The sequence below is a fragment of the Podarcis cretensis genome (genome assembly GCF_951804945.1).
Source record: "Podarcis cretensis genome assembly, chromosome: 2".
NCBI classification, from domain to species: Eukaryota; Metazoa; Chordata; class Lepidosauria; order Squamata; family Lacertidae; genus Podarcis; species Podarcis cretensis.
Window position 1 is genome coordinate 123,799,859 of NC_137171.1, and position 21,606 is coordinate 123,821,464.

A 21,606-nucleotide genomic window follows, 5' to 3' on the forward strand; every position below is an offset into this window, starting at 1 on the left:
TTTCCCGGGAAATGCACGGGGTGGGGTCGTGGATGATCCGCGCTGTGCACTTGCGTCCTGCGGCCCAGGGTGCTGCAGGATTGCCCAATGCAAGGACCCCTTTTAAAAGCACACACACACCCCCCCCAGCTCTGAAAAAGAAAGGCGCAGCCTTCTGATGGGAGGGGGGAACATGGAGCATTGACAGGAGGAGAAACTCGCTATGGGGAAAACAGCCTTGCTGGTGGGGGGGGGGGGTGTTAGAGTTGCTGGTGAGGGTGGGGGAGTTGCACGCAGTGGCGTAGCGGGGGTGCAGGGAGGGCCGGCCGCACCAACTGGGGGGGGGGGCGCGCTTGCCGCCTCCGGAGTCGCCGAAGAGTCTCGGGCGCAGGCTGTAGCAGAGCCCCATGTCTCGCGGAACCGGCGAGCTGTGCGCGCGTCCGGGCTGAAGGCGTCCGGCAGGCAGCGGCTCTCAGCACTCGCCGTGGTCCGGGCCGCGGAGGGCGCACCAGGCAGCCCCTCCTCACAGCCCCTCCGCACAGCTGCTGGGCCATGTTGCATTTTCCTCGCCTCTCTGCCCTCCTCCTCCTCCGGGCAAGCGGCGTCGTTTGGGCGGCAGCGCCAGCAGCAACTCGCCTCAGATCACCTGACACGGACCCGCCGCCGCCGCCGTGGCTACCTTACCGTAAATACCCCAGCCCAGGCAGCAGCAAGAAGAAGCTGGCAGCGGTGGCAGGGTAGGGGTTAGGGGCGCAAATTACTTGCCTTGCCCCGGGTTAGGGGCGCAAATTACTTGCCTTGCCCCGGGTTAGGGGCGCAAATTACTTGCCTTGCCCTGGGTTGGGGGGCGCAAATTACTTGCCTTGCCCCGGGTGCTGACACCCCACGCTACGCCGCTGGTTGCACGAGACTTTTGCGCCCCCGGAGCTTTGAATGTCCGAGGTCATCAGAAAGCCTGATGGGTTTAAATGGGGGGGGGGGGACCGCCGCGCTGAGGTCTTGGCTTCCAGGGTGGTTTCAAAGAGCAATGCAAAGGGTTTACCTTGAATCCCTGGATATTTTGTTCTCAGAAAAAGACTCGCCTTGGAAAGACATTCTCAAAGCAGATTTGATGTCTTCACTGGAAAGAGAAGAACCAATTCTCGCGGCCTCTGGGGAAGGAGAGAGATTGGCAGGTACAGATTTTTGAACCGTCAAGGGAAAAGGCTATACAGAAAAGGGAAGAGCACAAAGTAGCAAACCTGGGTAGCGTTAATCTTGAGCCACTCCCTCCCTTTAGGGAAAACCCAGAGATCAGTGTTAGAACACAGTCTTTGGATGTAGAAATTCTAAGGTTCAGTCCTGTCTTTGTGCAGAGCAGTGGTTTTCCTTTTTTAAAAAAATAATATTTATTAAAGTTTCAAAAAAAGAAAAGAAAACAATACAATAGAAAACAATACATCATCAAAAAACAGAAAAGAAAAAAAAGAAATAAGAAACAAATCAATCCTTTAACTCACTTACTTACATTCACTTGTTTCCTTGACTTCCTCACGCCTCCCATTTTTGTATTCTAATTCAGTTAAATATTCCAGCAAATCCTTCCAACTTTGTTTTTATCCTAATAATTTATCTTAACATATTATAATTTTACCTTCTCTCTTTCACCAATTCATTTTTACTTAAACCCTTATATCCTTTCTGCTAAAACCACATAATTTTTTCCCCAACATCTTTCTAACATTCCTTAATTTTACAATATTTCTGAAGATAAACTTTAAATTTCTTCCACTCTTCTTCCACCAACTCTTCTCCTTGGTCTGCCAAGGCAGAGCAGTGGTTTTCAACCAGTGTGCCCTGGCACCCTGGGGTGCCTTGGGCAACACCCACCTCATTCTTTTTCTTTCTTTCCTTCCTTTCTTCCTTCCTTCCTTCCCTCCCTCCCAAAGGCCTGCACAGCTGTTTGTGGCAGTAGCCCTGGCTACAAGCTCCGCAGGTGAATGGTCCTCTGGGGCTGGCCAGGGGGTGCTTCCCAGGCCCCTGTGGGGCAGTGTGAGGAGGCAGTGCGAGGAAGTGGGGCAGCTCAGAGACCTGGCCGGGCAACAGCAGCTGCCCAGAGGTCTCCCAAGGAGAAGGGAGAGCAGAGGAGGGTGTTCAAAAAAGGGTGAGGGGCTGCCAGCTCTGCAGGCAAGGGGTGGCATAACTGGGCTCCTGAGCCCCACAGGGGTGCTGCAGAATTATTGCATTTGGTTGGGAGAATTCTGGGCCCAAAAAAGGTTGAAAACCTCTGCTGCAGAAGGATCTGAAGGCAAGGGAACAGACAGCTGATGTAAAGTGGGACATTGACCAGGATAGAATTCATATTGTCCTCCTGGAGGGCAGCATATTCAGAAGGTAAACCCAGCTTTTGGTGTCTGCAAATAACATTAAATAATGCACCCATATACACAAAGTTTGAAATCCTTTGTTTTCTGCTGGAAATTCAAAAAAGTTTTCTTTTTCTCAAAATTCACCCCAGATGATGGGCGGAACAATGGGAATTCTAGGGAGACATCTATGCTATCATCAGAAACTCCTGCAGCTGAAGAAGGAAAAGAGATGGTTGCAAATGAAAGTGAACTTAAAAAGCACGAAGAAGAGAAATCCTCACCATCTCTGGAGGTTAATGCCCATGAACCCCAAATCCTGCAGGAAGATGGACAAGGAAACAGCCAGAAAATATGTCCGGTGTGTGGGAAGATATTTAGATATGAATCAAACTTTAAAAGGCATTGCAGAAGCCACACAGGGGAGAAGCCATTTAAGTGCACTGAGTGTGGAAAGAGCTTGAGCTCAAGTTGGAGCCTTCTTACACATCTAAGAACCCACACAGGGGTGAAACCGTTTAAATGCATGGAGTGCGGAAAGAGTTTCCATGAGAGCAGTACCCTCCTTACACATACGAGAACACACACTGGGGAGAAACCATTTAAATGCACAGAATGTGGGAAAACCTTCAGTAGGAACACTCACCTTACTTCCCATCAGAGAACTCACACGGGGGAGAAACCTTTTAAATGCATGGAATGTGGGAAGAGCTATACTGTTAGTAGTGGCCTTACTCAACATCAGAGAACCCACACAGGAGAAAAACCATTTAAATGTACAGAGTGCGGAAAGGGCTTCAAGCAGCCCAGCCACCTTACTATACATTACAGAACACACACCGGGGAGAAGCCATTGAAATGCATGGAATGCGGGAAGAGATTCAGCCAGCTCATTAACCTGACTTCACATCAGAGAATACACACAGGGGATAAACCCTTTCAGTGCATGGAATGTGGGAAGAGCTTCACTGATAGTAGCGGCCTCGCTCAACATCAGAGAACTCACACAGGGGAGAAGCCCTTTAAATGTACGGAGTGCGGGAAAGGCTTCCAACGTCCCAGTCGCCTTACTCTACATTACAGAACCCACACCGGGGAGAAGCCATTTAAATGCCCGGAATGTGGGAAGAGCTTCAGGCAGCCCGGTCACCTTACTCTACATCAGACAACACACACACGGGAGAAACCATTTGAGTGTACGAAATGTGGGAAGCGCTTCAGGAAGAATGGAAGCCTTGCTTTGCATCACCAGACACACACAGGAGGAACCATTTAGCTGCATGGAATGTGTGAAAAACTACTGTAAGCTCACTCAGCTTACCTTACATTACATTAGAGAACACACTGTGCAGAAACCATTTGGAAACGGGGAACGTGGGAGAAGGTTTATTTACAGGAGTAGACTATGCCTACAATAACACACACTGGAGAGGAACCCTTTAAATGCATCAGCGTGGAAAGAACTTTTGTGACAGCATCAGTCTCATTCCCTGAGGCTTTTTTTTTTTTGCCCCAGGTAAACAAGGCGCTGGGCTTTGAGGAGGAGGCATGAAGGCTCTCAGAGGGTCCTAAAGTCTTCCCACCTGTCAGACAAAGAAAAGTTTCTTACAGTCCTTTCCCCTCCCCTCCCCAAGCTTACAGAGAGAGGCCACAGAACCCAGCCTCTTGGATAATGGCCGTTGTCCCGAGTGAATCTCCACCCCCAGTCTCTCCCACTTTCTCACTCATCATCATCACCTCCTCTACGGGTGCCACGTGCCCTCTGTCTTTGAGCTCTTTGCTCTCCTACTTTTAAGGCTTGCCGGGTTCTGGGAGATGGTGGGTCTAGAATGTTTTCTAGTGGCAACTGATCAGCCTGCTGCTGCTCTGCCTCTCCCATCATTCCCCAACTTTCCCCCTCATCTGCCTCTAAGCCGTTGTAACCTCAAACCCGTTGTAAATCTGTACTGTCTTCCTCCTCCCTGAAAGGGTCAGGATGGGGTCGCCACTACTCCTTCTCAACCCAGCCCCTCACACCACCTCCTTCCCAAACTCTAGTAAGCATTTCCTCAGCTTAGGGAAGAAGAGTTAGGATTTGGTATCCCGCTTTATCACTATCCGAAGGAGTCTCAAAGCAGCTAACATTCTCCTTTCCCTTCCTACCCCACAACAAACACTCTATGAGGTGAGTGGGGCTGAGAGACTTCAGAGAAGTATGATTAGCCCAAGGTCACCCAGCAGCTGCATGTGGAGGAGTGGGGAAGTGAACCCGGTTCACCAGATTACGAGTCCACCGCTCTTAACCACTACACCACACCCTGCCAGAGCCTCTCACCTCCTTCCCAAATCCCAACACTTCACTTCCCCAGCTTTCGGAAGGCTGTGCAAGTGGGAGGGGCATCAAATTTTGGACTCCCCTGCAATGTGACAAGGCAATGGGGGTGCCTGTGGGTTGTGTAGAAGTACTTTTGCAGGAGACTGAGAAAGAGGTGGAAACTAGGCTGTTTTGGGGGTTCCCTTTATGCAAAGTTTGCTTCAGGATGCTTGACCTACAAAGGAGATAGAAACCCTAGATCAGAACTTTCCAAACTAAAGGGGTTTGCTTGCAAAACTGAATCACTGTGTTGCGAACTGATGCATGTCCAAAAAGTTTGTCGCCAACGTGAAAAGTTAGGAAAGCTCTGCCCTAGATCTTGGACGTAGACTTTATTTGGATAAATAACAACAGTATTTGGAGGTTTATACAAAATGTAATGGGACGCAGGTGGCGCTGTGGGTTAAAGCCTCAGCGCCTAGGACTTGCCGATCGAAAGGTCGGCGGTTCGAATCCCTGCGGCGGGGTGCGCTCCCGCTGCTCGGTCCCAGCGCCTGCCAACCTAGCAGTTCGAAAGCACCTCCGGGTGCAAGTAGATAAATAGGGACCGCTTACTAGCGGGAAGGTAAACGGCGTTTCCGTGTGCGGCTCTGGCTCTGGCCAGAGCAGTGATGTCACGCTGGCCACGTGACCCGGAAGTGTCTCCGGACAGCGCTGGCCCCTGGCCTCTTGAGTGAGATGGGCGCACAACCCCAGAGTCTGTCAAGACTGGCCCGTATGGGCAGGGGTACCTTTACCTTTACCTTTACAAAATGTAATTGACTATTAATATTTACATATGTATTAGGATAGTGATATCAAATTTATAAAAGAATGTGTGGGTTAGGGCGCTTTTTGTATATTGTATATTTGGGCGGGAGGTTCCTACCCATTTTTGTGCCTTTTTCTCTTCTCTTTTTCTTTGCATCACTTTATTCCGAAACCTTTTCAATAAAATATTAATAAAAGAAAGAAAGAAAAGAGAATGCTCACAATTTCTCTACGTATGTACAAGTGCTTGTGTGAAAGAAATTACACTCACGGATCTCTGCAGCTCAACCCAGCAATAAGTACTCTTTATGTTTGCAGTCTCAGGAGCAGAAACCATCACCGTCTGCAATAGTATGCTTGGGGTTTCCACAAAATTCTTAGTTTGAGTAGCCTACACAACTACACAGAGTTCCTCGCTTGCAGCGAATTCAAAGGTTTAGTCTCTGGCACGCCCTGCTATGTGCAATTGCTATTATTATTATTATTATTATTATTATTATTATTATTATTAATACCCCACCCATCTGGCTGGGTTTCCCCAGCCACTCTAGGTAGCTTACAGCATATATTAACTACCCTATTTTTTTGCTCTATAAGACTCACTTTTTCCCTCCTAAAAAGTAAGGGGAAATGTGTGTGCGTCTTATGGAGTGAATGCAGGCTGCGAAGCTATCCCAGAAGCCAGAACAGCAAGAGGGATTGCTGCTTTCACTGCGCAGCGATCCCTCTTGCTGTTCTGGCTTCTGAGATTCAGAATATTTTTTTTCTTGTTTTCCTCCTCCAAAAACTAGGTGCGTCTTATGGTCTGGTGCGTCTTATAGAGCCAAAAATACGGTACTTTGCTATGCCTCTGTTGTCTCCCAGCAGGCTATAGTGGAGCTCCTCCTCTAGCTCTGCTACAGTGATTGAGCCACTTCATCTAAGTCAAACTTCCTCAACCTCGGCCCTCCAGATGTTTTTGGCCTACAACTTCCATGAACCCTACCTAGCAGGACCAGTGGTCAGGGATGACGGGAACTGTAGTCTCAAAACATCTGGAGGGCCGAGGTTGAGGAAGCTTGGTCTAAGTGCTCCCGAGGCCCCAAGATCCAGCTCCAACCAGTTACATGTTTAATAAAGCATTTAAAACTGAACCAGCAATGTGGCTCACCTGATCACATAACAGCATATTGGAGCGTGCTAATGTGGCAGCTCGACTTGTGAGTGAGGAGCAGCCGCCGAGACCATATAACACTGGTCCTGAAAGACGTACATTGGCTCCCGGTACGTTACCAAGCACATTTCAAAGTGTTGGTGCTAACCTTTAAACCCCAAAGGGCCTTGGCACAGTATACCTGAAGGAGCGCCTCCACCTCCATCGTTCAGCCCAGGCACTGAGGTCCAGCTCTGAGGGCCATCTGGTGGTTCCCTCCCTGCGAGAAGCGAGGTTACAGGGAACAAGGCAAAGGGCCTTCTCGGTAGTGGCGCCCGCCCTGTGGAACGCCCTCCCACCAGATGTCAAGGAAATAAACAACTATCTGATTTTTAGAAGCCATCTGAAGGCTGTTTGGGGAAGTTTTTAACGTATGATGTTTTATCACTTTATTAATAATAATATTCTGTTGGGAGCCGCCCAGAGCGGCTGGGGAAGGGGCCTTCAGCTGGTAAGCTCATACTGCCCAACTAACCAGGATGTAAAAATCTTGCCATCAGTAATAATAATAATAATAATAATAATAATAATAATAATAATAATAATTTATTTGTACCCCGCCCAGCTGGCTGGGCTTCCCCAGCCACTCTGGGCGGCTTCCAACAAAGATTAAAAATACATTAAAATGTCACACATTAAAAACTTCCCTGAACAGGGCTGCCTTCAGATGTCTTCTAAATGCCAGGTAGTTGTTTATCTCTTTGACATCTGATGGGAGGGCGTTCCACAGGGCGGGCGCCACTACCGAGAAGGCCCTCTGCCTGGTTCCCTGTAGCTTGGCTTCTCGCAGTGAGGGAACTGCAAGAACGCTCTCGGCGCTGGACCTCAGTGTCCGGGCTGAGTGATGGGGGTGGAGATGCTCCTTCAGGTATACTGGGCCGAGGCCGTTTAGGGCCTTAAAGGTCAGCACCAACACTTTGATTTGTGCTCGGAAGCGTACTGGGAGCCAACGTAGGTCTTTCCGGACTGGTGTTCTATGGTCTCAGCGGCCGCTCCCAGTCACCAGTCTAGCTGCCGCATTCTGGATTAGTTGTAGTTTCCAGGTCACCTTCAAAGGTAACCCCACGTAGATCGCATTGCAGTAGTCCAAGCAGGACTGTAATGGCAGGATCCCAAGGAGAGCTGGCTTCAGGCACCAGACCCATGGGCAGACCAACTCTACGTTACAAAGATGTCTGCAAGCGCCACATGCAGACCTGCAACACCAATCCCTCCATGTGAGAATCCCTTTCAGACAACCGCAGTGCCTGGGGACAGCCAGGTTGGGCTGGGCATCCACTGCAGTGACCACAGGAGGAATGACTTAGTGCAGAGAGAAGAGACGCCATGGTTCATCTGCAACAGCGCAAATGAACACGTTTATTTGCCCAAGCTGCAATGGAATAGATCTCTCCCCTATCGATCTCTGCAGCCACTGTAGGTTTTCTAACCTTCCAACAGCCGATTTCACCCCCAAAGGTGCACACCTCCCAAAATAGATGGATGCCAACTAAATACCATACCCACAATTAATGTGCATAAGCTCCCAGTGGCTCTAATGTTCCTGGACACTTTTATGGCATCTGACAGGGTGGAATGGGGAATCCTCAAGGCTTTCTTGGCACAATTAGGACTTGGGAAACCCTTTTTGCGTCTTAACCAAATGTGTTCCACTTTGTGGGCAGCCATTTGCACAAATGATATGGAGTATCTAATAATCAAAGTACTATAATCAAAGCCAATATGGAGTGACAGATTAGGACCTCCTGGAACACCGGCTGTGTTCTGTACAGCATCCTTAAAAACAGTATTCTTTTTCTGCGGTATCTGAAATCTGCTTTATTTAAAACACGTCAACAAAAGACCAATGAACGCATTTCAGTTTATGAAAGACGTAAGTTTAACCCACAAAGTATCAAGATTATACATAGAAACTATTAGGATGCTAAGATTATGTGAGAAAATGAAACTATATTCAAGTATTAGGTAAATAGGCTGTTATACATACATGCTACATCAAGCAACTTAAAAGAAAAAAAAGTCTTATCCACTGCTAAATCCTACATTGGCCCTTCTAAATTTCCCCGGCCCTTTAGGTAAAGCTTCCTACATTTCCATTTTCCCCTGACTGCAAAGTATTAGAAGGGAACAGGCTTCTGGGGGTTTTACACACAGGATAGCAGGAAGCTATTTTTCTTATTTACATTCTCAAAAAAACTCACGTGGTCCCGAACTTTGCCTCTTCACCTCTGCCATCCTTCCCATCACTTCCTGAAAGTTAGTTTCTACTCTCTCCAATACTTACTTACTTTACCTTCCTTCCCTCCCTCCCTCCTTCCTTCCTGCAACAATTCACATCTTGCAAAGGAGAGGTATATCCCCATCCCAACTAAATCTTAATTTCCTGCCCCAGAAGTTCTGCTACGTTTTATTGTATGCTTTGCCAAGGTTTGCTGGCTACAGGGAAATGTCAGCTTCCTTGAGAAGCCTGAGAAAGCTTTCATCCCTGTGCTTGTTCTTCATTTACAAACTCATCACTCCCGAACCCTAGTTAACCTTCCTCTCCCCAATGTTTTCATAGAATCATAGCATCTTAACCCCCTGCAATGCCGGAATTTTGGATAAAGCACCAGACAGATGGTTATCCAGCCTCTGCTTAAAAACCTCCACAACCTCCCGAGGGAGACTGTTCCACTGTTGAAGAGCTTACTGTCAGAAAGTTTTTCCATATGTTTAGTCGGAATCTCCTTTCTTGTAACTGGAAGACATGGGTTCGAGTCCTACCTTCCAGAGCAGGAGAAAACAAGTTTGCTCCATCTCCCATGTGACAGCCCTTCAGATATTTGAAGATGGCTATCATGCCTCCTCTCAGTCTCTTTTCCAGGCTAAACATACCTAGCTCCTTCAACCATTCCTCACAAGGCTCAGCTTCCAGATCCCTGACCATCCCTTCTAAAATAAGCTGAGGACCCTTGCAAGAAATTCTACAATGTCTGCTCACTTCATTACTATGGGACTGCCTCTCCTGGTATGCCCCGCAGAGGACCCTAAGGTTCATGAATAAACATAATTTAGAGGTCCAGGGCCCTAAGGAAGTCAGACTATCGTCCACCAAGGCTAGGGCCTTTTCAGTGATGGCTCTGACCTGGTGGAATGCTCTGTCCCATGAGACCAGGACCCTTCAGGATTTAACCTCCTTGTCGGGCCTGTATTCTGCCTGGCCTTTAATTTGAACTCAGCCTGATCTTTTATTTCCCTTCCCTTCCCCTTTTATGAAGATCACCTGTGCTGAGACCCCACAGCTAATTCTCCCCTGGCCTCCTCACTGGCCCAAATAGGACCAATTCAGCCAGCTAGCCCTGGGGATTATCTAATTGATTTTTGAATTTTATTGTTATTCATGTTTTTATACTGTATTTTATACTGCTTTTATAATTAAGTGTTGAAAGTGTTTTAAATTTGTTATTAGCTGCCCTGAGCCCGGTTTCTGAACTAGGAAGGGCAGGATATAAATAAAAAAAATTATTATTATTATTATTACTACTACTACTACAGCTGATTTTCCCACATACTATTTCTCCTGCCACCCCAGAAGTCATTCCTCTCTATGGCCACCCTGCCTATCCTAGGGTCCAAATTCCTGGCCTGTTGACTCCAGAGAAGTGCCTCTCTAGTGCAGAAGAAAGATTAGTCAGTCCTGTTGGGTTCTCTCCAGGGAACAGCGAGGGCCTACCACCTTCTCCTTAAGTTGCAGGCTGATCCTGATAAGAATTTGTCAAGCAGTTCTTTTGCAATCACTTGTGATCACGGTTCGCTATTCCACTACACCTATAATTGGCATAGGAACGCTAGTAACGAAATGGTCAAACATTCTATTTTCTACAGTTCATAATACTTTTGCATGTATTACAGTGCAGTTCATTTCTCTCAAACGTTACTGTTTACAGAACCACTAGTCCGGCATCTAATTGATTGTACGAAATGAAAGCGTGCTCCTTAATCAATATGCTTAGATTTTCAGGTGTCGAATGACCTCTTTCTAACTTCCTTTCATTCTTACGGCGTTCCTGGGGTAGCTTCTTCCATGTGAAACAAGAGTGCTGTGTCACTGATGCTCTTTTGAGGTTCAATTAATTTGTTGGGGTTCCTGCTGGGTGCATTCTTTCGTGGAAGGTAACTCCTGTCCCTGAAGCGCTTTCCCCATTTCATACACTTATAGGTTTCCTTCTCTTTGTGGATCCTTTGAGGAAGAGAAAGAGGAGTACTGTACCCTCAAGAAAACTCCACACTGGGCATTCTTTGATGTAAAGGAAGGAAACTGCTAACACTAAACTCTTTCTTCACTCTACATTCAAATGTGTTTACTGGTTGTGAAAATCAGACGCTGGACTAAATAGACTATGGGCCTGATCCACCAAGACACTTCTTTATGTGCTCATTATCCTCTGTGTGTGTATCTTCTTCGATTTAAAGGAAGGCGCTACTGCTCACATTAAACCTTCCACATTCTCTGCACGTAAAAGCTTTCCCCCCCCAGAAAGTTGTGTCCCGTGATGGAAAGTAAGCTGAGCTTACAGAAGCTTTTTCCCACATCCAGCACATCTAAATGGTTCCTTCTGTGTGTTTTTTGTGGTGTAAAGTAAGGCTTTTCTTCTTTGCGAAGCTCCTCCCACATTCTGCACATTTAAACGGTTTCTCCCCAGTGTGTGTTCTGCTATGAGAAATGAGGTTGCTGCTGTTACAAAACCTCTTCCCACATTCCCTGCACTCAAAGGGTTTCTCCCCTGTGTGGGTCCGGCGATGCGAAGCAAGGTTAATGAGCTGCCTGAAGCTCTTCCCACAGTCCAGGCATTTAAAAGGCTTCTCCCCGGTGTGGATTCTATAATGTAGAGTAAGGCGGCTGGGCTGCTGGAAGCTCTTTCCGCACTCCGTGCATTTAAACGGTTTCTCCCCTGTGTGAGTTCTCTGATGTTGAGCAAGGCCGCTACTATCAGTGAAGCTCTTCCCGCATTCCATGCATTTAAAGGGTTTCTCCCCGGTGTGTATTCTCTGATGTGAAGTCAGGTTAACCAGCTGGCTGAATCTCTTCCCGCATTCCATGCATTTGAATGGCTTCTCCCCGGTGTGCGTTCTGTAATGTATAGTAAGGTGGTTGGGCTGCTTGAAACCCTTTCCACACTCTGTACATTTAAATGGTTTCTCCCCTGTGTGGGTTCTCTGATGTTGAGTAAGGCCACTGCTGTCGCCAAAGCACTTCCCACATTCCATGCATTTAAATAGCTTCTCCTCTGTGTGGATAATGCTATGTGAAGTCAGATTAATGAGCTGATTGAAGGTCCGTCCACACTCAAAGCACTTAAATGGCTTCTCCCTTGTGTGTGTTCTCTGATGCAAAGTAAGTTGTGTGTTCCTACTGAAGGTTTTCCCACATTCCGTGCATTTAAATGGTTTCTCCCCAGTGTGTGTTCTCGTATGCGTAAGGAGGGTACTGCTCTCATGGAAACTCTTTCCGCACTCCATGCATTTAAATGGTTTCAGCCCGGTGTGGCTTCTTAGATGTTTAAGAAGGCTGCAGCTTGAGCTCAAGCTCTTTCCACACTCAGTGCACTTAAACGGCTTCTCCCCAGTGTGGCTTCTGCAATGCCTATTTAACTTTGACTCGTATCGAAATATCTTCCCACACACGGGACAAATTTTCTGGCTGTTTCCTTGTCCATCTTCCTGCAGGATTTGGGGTTCATGGGCATTAACCTCCAGAGAAGGTGAGGATTTCTCTTCTCCGTGCTTCTTAAGTTCACTTTCATCTGCAACCATCTCTTTTCCTTCTTCAGCTGCAGGAGTTTCTGACGATAGCATAGAATTCCCATTATTCTGACCATCATCTGGGGGGAAGTTTGAGAAAAAGAAAACGTCTTTGAATTTTCAGCAGAAAACAAATGATTTCAAACTCTGTGTAAAGTGGTACCTCAGGTTAAGTACTTAATTCGTTCCGGAGGTCCGTTCTTAACCTGAAACTGTTCTTAACCTGAAGCACCACTTTAGCTAATGGGGCCTCCTGCTGCTGCCGGGCCGCTGGAGTACGATTTCTGTTCTCATCCTGAAGCAAAGTTCTTAACCTGAGGTACTAATTCTGGGTTAGCAGTGTCTGTAACCTGAAGCATATGTAACCTGAAGCGTATGTAACCCAAGGTACCACTGTATAGGGGTGAATTTTTTATGTTACTTGCAGACACCAAAAGCTGGGCTTACCTTCTGAATATGCTGCCCTCCAGGAGGACAATATAAACTCCATCCTGGCCAATATCCCACAGGCACAGATGTGTCTGTTCCTTTGCCTTCAGATCCCTCTGCAGCAGAGGTTTTCATCCTTTTTTGGGCCCATGTCTCCCTCAACCAACCGCAATAATTCTGCAGCACCCCTGTGGGGCTCAGGAGCCCAGTTATGTCACCCCTTGCCTGCAGAGCTGGCAGCCCCTCACCCTTTTTTGAACACCCTCCCCTTGTGGAGTGTTCCCTCAGCCTCCTCTCCTTGGGAGACCAATGGGTAGCTGCTGTTGCCTGGCCAGGTCTCTGAGCTGCCCCACATCCTTGCACTGCCCCCTCACACTTCCCCACAGGGAAGCACCCCCTGGCCAGCCCCAGAGAACCATTCACCTGCGGAGCTTGTAGCCAGGGCTGCTGCTGCCACAAACAGCTGTGCAAGCCTTTGGGACGCAGAGACGCAAGAGGGCATCTGAGGAGGCAGGGAAGGAAAGAGGGACAGGGGCCAATGTTACCTGGGGAGCCCCTGAGCACCCTTCAAGGCACCCCAGGGTGCCACAGCACACTGACTGAAAACCACTGCTCTGGAGGGTTTCAGATTGGGGGACTCTGTTGATTGCAAGGACAGGACTGAACCTTCGGATTTCTACATTCAAAGACTGTGTTCCTGTTGAATGGTTTCTTTAAATTTTAGGTTTCATTCTTGTTTCACAAGATGTGTACAGTGGTACCTCGGGTTACATACCCTTCAGGTTACATATGCTTCAGATTACAGACTCCGCTAACCCAGAAATAGTACCTCGGGTTGAGAACTTTGCTTCAGGATGAGAACAGAAATTGTGCTCCGGCAGCATGGCGGCAGAAGGAGGCCCCATTAGCTAAAGTGGTGCTTCAGGTTAAGAACAGTTTCAGGGGTTAAGAATGGACCTCCCGAAAGAATTAAGGACCGTATTTTTTGCACCATGACACTCACTTTTTTCCTCCTAGAAAGTAAGGGGAAATGTCTGTGCGTGTTATGGAGCGAATGCCTATGGGTGGCAGGGGGATCTGCTGCAGTCGTGAGCAGAGGATCCATGGTTCCCCTTCCTTCCCTCCTCCGTGGCTCGCTTTGAAACAGCAAAGCGGGAGAAGAGCCGCTGAGTGGGGAGGAGAGAGGGACAGAGAGCCTGCTTCTTTGAAGGAGCAAAGCGGGAGAGGAGAGGAGCCTTCTCCCCTTATACCCGCCTTCTTCATTATTAGCAGCATCCTTCTCCACACCCCCCACGCGTGCTTCTTCTCCCCTTAAACCTCTCTCCTGCATTATTAGCAGCATCCTCCACCCACCCCACGCGTGCTCCTTGTCCCTTGAGTGCTTTTCCTTCCCTCCCCACTTAAAACGTGGTTACAAAGCACGGATCCACATGGATCCTCAGGATTTTTGCACTGGATCACCCCAAATTCACCATCTGATCACATAGCATGTCCATGGCTACATCTTGCACCCAAAAAATCACGCACCCACTGTTGCCTGGGGCCGCAGTGGTGCAAAAACGTGGTTACAAAGCATGGATCCACATGGATCCTCAGGATTTTTGCATTGAGCTACTCCAAACTCACTGTCAGATCACATGTCTGTGGCCACAGCATGAACCACAAAAATCATACATCCACTGTTTCGTTTAGAATATGTTTTTTCTTGTTTTCCTCCTCTAAAAACTATGTGCGTGTTATGGTCTGGTGCGTGTTATAGAGCGAAAAATACGGTACTTAACCCGAGGTACCACTGTATATCTTTAAGGGCGGGAGCAAATAACATGACCTTGTTTTACAGCTGTGAAGCAGTATAGCAGGTGCTGTTAAGTTATGTTACTTATGCTCTTGGGTACAGTATATTAAGAGCAGCATGAAGCTCTCTCAGTACCCTGGTGGATGGGTTACACTTATTGATATAATGTAATTTAGTGTAAAATGAGTTTTTGTTTTTGTTATTAAACCAAGCAAAAGTTACTTGGTGTGATCTCCCCAGCACGCGTACTGCAGCCCACCTAATCTGCAAAAACGCTAACAGTTCTAACACTGATCTCTGGGTTCTCCACCACCACCACCAAGCATAGCTGTCAACTTTTCTTGTGTGGAATCCTATTCGGAATAAGGGAATTGCCCTTTAAAAAAGGAAAACGTTGACAGCTATGCCACCAAGGCAGGGTTGGCCCAAGGTCAAGGCAACCCAGGTTTGCAAGTTTGTGTTATATTCCAACTACCGTATTTTTCGCCCTATAGGACGCACTTTTCCCCCTCCAAAAATGAAGGGGAAATGTGTGTGCGTCCTATGGGGTGAATGCAGGCTTCCGGTGAAGCCTGGAGAGCGAGAGGGGTCGGTGCACACCGACCCCTCTCGCTCTCCAGGCTTCGTGGACCTCTCAGCAAGCAGCGGGAGCCAGCGCTGGGCTCCCACAGCTTGCAGAGAGCTGCCTGTTTGGGGGCTGGGGTCGGGGTAAGCTCGGGCGGACCTCCCCCGCCCCAGCCCCGCGCCTGGGGGGGGGGGGAATAATTTTTTTCCCTTTATTTCCCCCCCAAAAAACTAGGTGCGCCTTATGGGATGGTGCGTCCTATAGGGCGAAAAATACGGTATAACCTTTCCCATTATGGGTTAAAAAAATCTGTACCTGCCATTCTCTCTCCTTCCTCAGAGACTTGGCAAAGTGGTTCTTTTCCTTCCAACGAAGACATCCAAGTCCACTGGCAGAATTTCTTTCCAAGGCTAGATATTTCTGGGAACAAAATATCCAGGGATAGAAACGGTTAAATCAGCTATGATAAAATGGGCACAGGATATTGGGCATAATATTATGTTTGCTGACTGGGAAAAGTTATGGACTACCGGTATGAAGTTTACGGCATGTAATGCCTTGAAAGAAAATATTATGAAAATGATATATAGGTGGTACATGACCCCAGTCAAGCTAGCTAAAATATATCACCTGCCAGATAACAAGTGTTGGAAATGCAAGGAAACTGAAGGAACATTCTTTTACCTCTGGTGGACTTGCCCTAGGGTTAAGGCCTTCTGGGAAATGATATATAATGAGCTGAAAAAGGTATTTAAGTATACCTTTCCTAAGAAACCAGAGGCCTTCCTTTTGGGCATTGTTGGCCAGAGGGTGTTAAAGAAGGACCAAACATTATTTATGTATGCAACAACAGCAGCAAGGATACTTGTCGCCAAACATTGGAAAACTCAAGATTTGCCCACGTTGGAAGAATGGCAGATGCAACTGATGGACTACATGGAGTTAGCAGAAATGACCGGCAGAATCCGAGACCTGGGAGAAGAAGCAGTGGAGGAGGATTGGAAGAAATTTAAGGACTATCTTCAAAAACATTGTAAATTATATGAGTGTTAAGAAGGATGAGAGATTTGAAAACAACAGGGCACCATAAAGTTAGCGGAAAAGATTATGAGAATGAGTGAATTTCATGAGAAAGATAAATTTTGAATGAATATCATGTTAAAATTAGGTATTCAGGATTTTGATAAAAATATTCAAAGTTAGGGATAAAATATTGGAATTGTGTACAATAAGAATGAAAATAAGGTGATAAGTTGCTGGCTAAAGTTTTATTAACTTGGAATGTAGGAGCGAGAGACGTGAGGAAGTCCAAAAGGGAAAAATGAAGAAAAGATGGTTATTACAAGATGTAAAATCTTATGTTTGTTTTATTCTTTCGATGTTTTCTGTTTATTCTGTCTTTTTTTCTTTATTGTATTATCAAAACTCTTAATAAAAATTTATACATAAAAAAAAAACAAAATATCCAGGGATCTTCTTAATCTGTATATTAAGAGGGATTGAGAAATGGAGGCACAGGTAGGGTAAAAATCGTGCTAGGCAGAATGCTTTCCCCCCCCCCCCCAAAAAAAAGAAACTCATCTGGATTAAGCGATGCAAATTATGAACCTGAACATGTGTGAATTTGGAAAAGAGAATCTTCCTTTTCCAACAGAAGACAACAATGTAGTTGTTTCTCCAGAATTTCTGTCCCCCATTAGGCATGCCATGAGCCTTGACAGTGATTCTGAGTCCAGGACTTGTAGCTAGGATCCAGCTGCTCCCAGCACTGCTCATAAACTGCACTAAGAAGCTGCATTAGGGGTTCTGGATAAAAGGTAAAGGGACCCCTGACCATTAGGTCCAGTCGTGGACGACTCTGGGGTTGCGGCGCTCATCTCGCTTTATTGGCCGAGGGAGTCGGTGTACAGCTTCCGGGTCATGTGGCCAGCATGACTGAGCCGCTTCTGGTGAACGAGAGCAGCGCATGGAAACACCGTTTACCTTCCCGCCGGAGCGGTACCTATTTATCTACTTGCACTGTTTGGGGTGCTTTCGAACTGCAAGGTTGGCAGGAGCAGGGACCGAGCAACGGGAGCTCACCCTGTTGAGGGGATTCGAACCACCAACCTTCTGATTGGCAAGTCCTAGGCTCTGTGGTTTAACCCACAGTGCCACCCGCGTCCCTTCTGGACTAAAAGGCAGCTCTAATGATAAAATTCTCTCTCTGCATGCCATTCCCACTGATGAGAAGATGCAGACTGTTACTTACTGGCTAGAGAGCCAGGAGAGGTTCCTTAGCTGGGCCTTGGGAGTACCTGCCATCACCTGCTCTTGATTTTTCTTTTCGAGTTTTAATTATTTATTAACGTTCTTATGTTACATCGGTAAACATTATCATATTACATCACGAGGCTTATTATAATATAATTTTCAGCATGTATACAAAGTTTATACAGTGGTACCTCGGGTTAAGAACTTAATTCGTTCAGGAGGTCCGTTCTTAACCTGAAATTGTTCTTAATCTGAAGCACCACTTTAACTAATGCGGCCTCCGGCTGCCGCCACACAATTTCTGTTCTCATCCTGAAGCAAAGTTCTTAACCCGAAGTAATATTTCTGGGTTAGCGGAGTCTGTAACCTGAAGGATATGTAACCCAAGGTACCACTGTATACAAAGTTTATTTTAAAAGTAGCCCATAGATCAAGACCATAAGGGGAGGGAAACACAAGAGTCAGATTGAGTAAAAACCAAAGGCCAGGCGGAACAGCTCTGTCTTGCAGACCCTACGGAAGGATTTCAAGTCCCGCAGGGCCCTAGTCTCTTGTGACAGAGCGTTCCACCAAGTTGGGGCCAGTACTGAAAAGGCCCTGGCCCTAGTTGAGACCAATCTAACCACCTTGCGACCTAGGACCTCCTAAATGTTGTCATTTGTGGACCTTAAGTCCTCCGCGGGGCATACCAGGAGCGATGGAAAGAAGATAAAAGTCCCTACCAGAGAAGATCAGCAGATCAAGTTGATAGATTATGCCGAAATGGCTAAAATGACCGGAAGACTCAGAAATCAGGAAGACCAAAATGTTAATAAGGAATGGGGAAAATTTATAATTTATCTTAAAAAAATTCATTGTAAACAGTTAAAATCCGTTAATAGGATTGGGGGGAAAAACTTGTAGTTTCATGGTGAATTTTGGACACAATGGAGATATTGTGTCCAAATATCTATTTGGATAATCCAAATAAATATTTGGATTATTATAAAATATGCAGGAGGAAAGGACCCACAAAGGGGAAGAGGGAAGTCCAGAAGATTCTGTGGAATCTTGTTTCTATGTTGTATATGTGACTGTAAAATTTTAATCTGAAAAAACAAATAAATAAATTTATATATACAGTGGTACCTCAGGTTACATACGCTTCAGGTTACAGACTCTGTTAACCCAGAAATAGTACCTTGGGTTAAGAACTTTGCTTCAGGATGAGAACAGAAATTGTGCGGCAGCAGCAGGAAGCCCCCATTAGCTAAAGCGGTGCTTCAGGTTAAGAACAGTTTCAGGTTAAGAACAGACCTCCAGAACGAATTAAGTTCTTAATCCGAGGTACCACTACATATATAAATGAAATTACAGGCTAATGAGCTTAACCAATATACTGGGAACATTGCGAGAAAGTATTGCTGAAGTTAGCAAGGATTTAGAGGAGCATATCTGTTCTTTTGAGGGATAAATATTCGGAACCTGTGCTTTACGGTCTTTTAAAAAGGATCAAGAATGATTTAGAGTTCAGGGTGAGCACTGAGAACACGTGAGCTGGGGCTGCACAAATTGTTCAGGGCGGCCAAAACAGAAAGGGATGGAGAGAAGTTAGAAAAGGATCTGTCGGAAATGATCCTTCATCGTTTTGTGTATTTTTAAGCTGAAGCGTGGTCAACCCAGCAGGCTTTTTTTGTGTCTCCTGCTCCATCCTCCCAGTTCCAGGGAGAGGGAATAACAGCAAAATCACTACTAGACCCTATAGCTAGGTCAGAAAAGACCAAAAAAAGAAGCATATTCAGCACTCAAGACTGAAGGAGGAACCCAATCCTCCTTCCCTTACCTGAGCTCGCTGCTTGGATATACTGACTTCTTCAAGTTGGTGCACTAAGAAATATATAGTATATATAGTGGTAGCGTTGTACTGTATTATTAATGCGAATTGATTTTCTCTGGAGTTAAAGATCTGATTGGGACAAACCTTGTTATGCTGAGCTCGTATTCTGCACAATTTGTATACGGTGTCTGATAATGTGTGGTTTGCTATGCCTAATAAAGGATATTTGCAGTTACAGATAGGTAGCCGTGTTGGTCTGCCATAGTCAAAACAAAATAAAAAAATTCCTTCCAGTAGCACCTTAAAGAACAACTAAGTTAGTTCTAGGTATGAGCTTTCGTGTGCATGCACACTTCTTCAGATACACATATACACACTTCTTCAGATACACAGGATATTTGGTTTGATATATGTTACTCCCATGGGACGCAGGTGGCGCTGTGGGTTAAAGCCTCAGCGCCTAGGACTTGCCGATCGAAAGGTCGGCGGTTCGAATCCCTGCGGCGGGGTGCGCTCCCGCTGCTCGGTCCCAGCGCCTGCCAACCTAGCAGTTCGAAAGCACCTCCGGGTGCAAGTAGATAAATAGGGACCGCTTACCAGCGGGAAGGTAAACGGCGTTTCCGTGTGCGGCTCTGGCTCTGGCTCTGGCTCTGGCCAGAGCAGCGATGTCACGCTGGCCACGTGACCCGGAAGTGTCTCCGGACAGCGCTGGCCCCTGGCCTCTTAAGTGAGATGGGCGCACAACCCCAGAGTCTGTCAAGACTGGCCCGTACGGGCAGGGGTACCTTTACCTTTACCTATGTTACTCCCAGTGGCGTAGCGTGGGGGGTGCAAGGGGGACCGGCCGCACCGGGCGCAACATCTGGGGGTTAGGGTTAGGGGGCGCAAATCCACGGGTTAGGGGGCGCAAATCCACGGGTTAGGGGGCGCAAATTACTTGCCTTGCCCTGGGTGCTGACAACCCACGCTACGCCACTGCTTACTCCACCCCAGCGAGGCTGCTTCCCCCATAGCGCGTTCCTCCCTCTGTCTGGGCTGCATGTTCCCCCTTCCCCCATTTTTTTTCAGAGCTGGGGGGGCGGGGCGGAGAGGTTTTAAAAGGGGGTCTTGCATTGGCGATCCTGCAGCACTTTGGGCCGCACAGCACGGGTCACCCACGACCCCGCCCCGTGCATTTCCCGGGGGAAAGTGCTCCTCCGCGTGGGAGGCGCCTTTCCCCTCCATTCCCCCTCGTGCAAATCCTCCTTGGGGTTTCCCTACCCCACAAAAGCCTCACCTCGTCGCCTCCTCGCGTTTCCCTCCGCGGAAGAGGGAGCAGGGAGCAGGGCGCTTCTGCAACGCCCCCAGCGCCGCCGCCGCCTTTGGATTGCAACTTCCTGCTTCCCTGGGAAACAGAGCCCGGCCGGGTCAGTCGTCCAGCGGAGGATCGAGCCCCCCCCTCCCTCTCTCTCTCTCTCTGCAACCCTTGCACCCCCCCCCCTTTGCCTACTGCTGCAATGCAACTTCCGCACTCCATGCGCTTTCGTAGAATCATAGTGCAACAGTGTGACCCGGCAGCTAAAAAAGCCAATGCAATTCTGGGCTGCATCAATAGGAGTATAGCATCAGATTCTAGATCAAGGGAAGTAGACCGTGGGACAAAACAAACAAGATGAACTTTAACAGGGAGAAATGTAAAGTATTGCACTTGGGCAAAAAAAAAATGAGAGGCACAAATACAAGATGGGTGACACCTGGCTTGAGAGCAGTACATGTGAAAAGGATCTAGGAGTCTTGGTTGACCCCAAACTTGACATGAGCCAACAGTGTGACGCAGCAGCTAAAAAAGCCAATGCAATTCTGGGCTGCATCCATAGGAGTATAGCATCTAGATCAAGGGAAGTCATAGTGCCACTGTATTCTGCTCTGGTCAGACCTCACCTGGAGTACTGTGTCCAGTTCTGGGCACCACAGTTCAAGAAGGACACTGACAAACTGGAACGTGTCCAGAGGAGGGCAACCAAAATGGTCAAAGGCCTGGAAACGATGCCTTATGAGGAACGGCTAAGAGAGCTGGGCATGTTTAGCCTGGAGAAGAGGAGGTTAAGGGGTGATATGATAGCCATGTTCAAATATATAAAAGGATGTCACATAGAGGAGGGAGAAAGGTTGTTTTCTGCTGCTCCAGAGAAGCAGACACGGAGCAATGGATCCAAACTACAAGAAAGAAGATTCCACCTAAACATTAGGAAGAACTTCCTGACAGTAAGAGCTGTTTGACAGTGGAATTTGCTGCCAAGGAGTGTGGTGGAGTCTCCTTCTTTGGAGGTCTTTAAGCAGAGGCTTGACAACCATATGTCAGGAGTGCT

At 47.2% G+C, this 21,606-nt stretch overlaps 3 protein-coding genes across 3 annotated transcripts in view; 2 read left to right on the forward strand and 1 right to left on the reverse strand.

Moving 5' to 3' along the window:
- The first annotated feature begins 975 nt into the window (after positions 1 to 975).
- On the forward strand, positions 976 to 3,908 carry LOC307208756 (uncharacterized protein). The gene is made up of 2 exons (XM_079963694.1): positions 976 to 1,154; positions 2,477 to 3,908. Exons 1-2 carry the CDS (start codon positions 1,007 to 1,009, stop codon positions 3,598 to 3,600), a joined length of 1,272 nt encoding a protein of 423 aa, XP_079819820.1. The 5' UTR covers positions 976 to 1,006; the 3' UTR covers positions 3,601 to 3,908.
- A 4,566-nt stretch (positions 3,909 to 8,474) lies between these two features.
- On the reverse strand, positions 8,475 to 15,626 carry LOC307208755 (uncharacterized protein). The gene is made up of 2 exons (XM_079963693.1): positions 15,505 to 15,626; positions 8,475 to 12,480 (listed from the first exon to the last, which is right to left on the reverse strand). The coding sequence occupies exons 1-2, from the start codon at positions 15,566 to 15,568 to the stop codon at positions 11,201 to 11,203; spliced, it is 1,344 nt and encodes a 447-aa protein (XP_079819819.1). The 5' UTR covers positions 15,569 to 15,626; the 3' UTR covers positions 8,475 to 11,200.
- A 4,928-nt stretch (positions 15,627 to 20,554) lies between these two features.
- Positions 20,555 to 21,606, forward strand: part of LOC307207362 (uncharacterized protein) — a 41,118-nt gene continuing 40,066 nt past the window's right edge. Inside the window, exon 1 of the mRNA XM_079961129.1 lies at positions 20,555 to 20,664. The gene's annotated coding sequence lies outside the window, so the exon portion shown is untranslated. The remainder of the gene's footprint in view (positions 20,665 to 21,606) is intronic.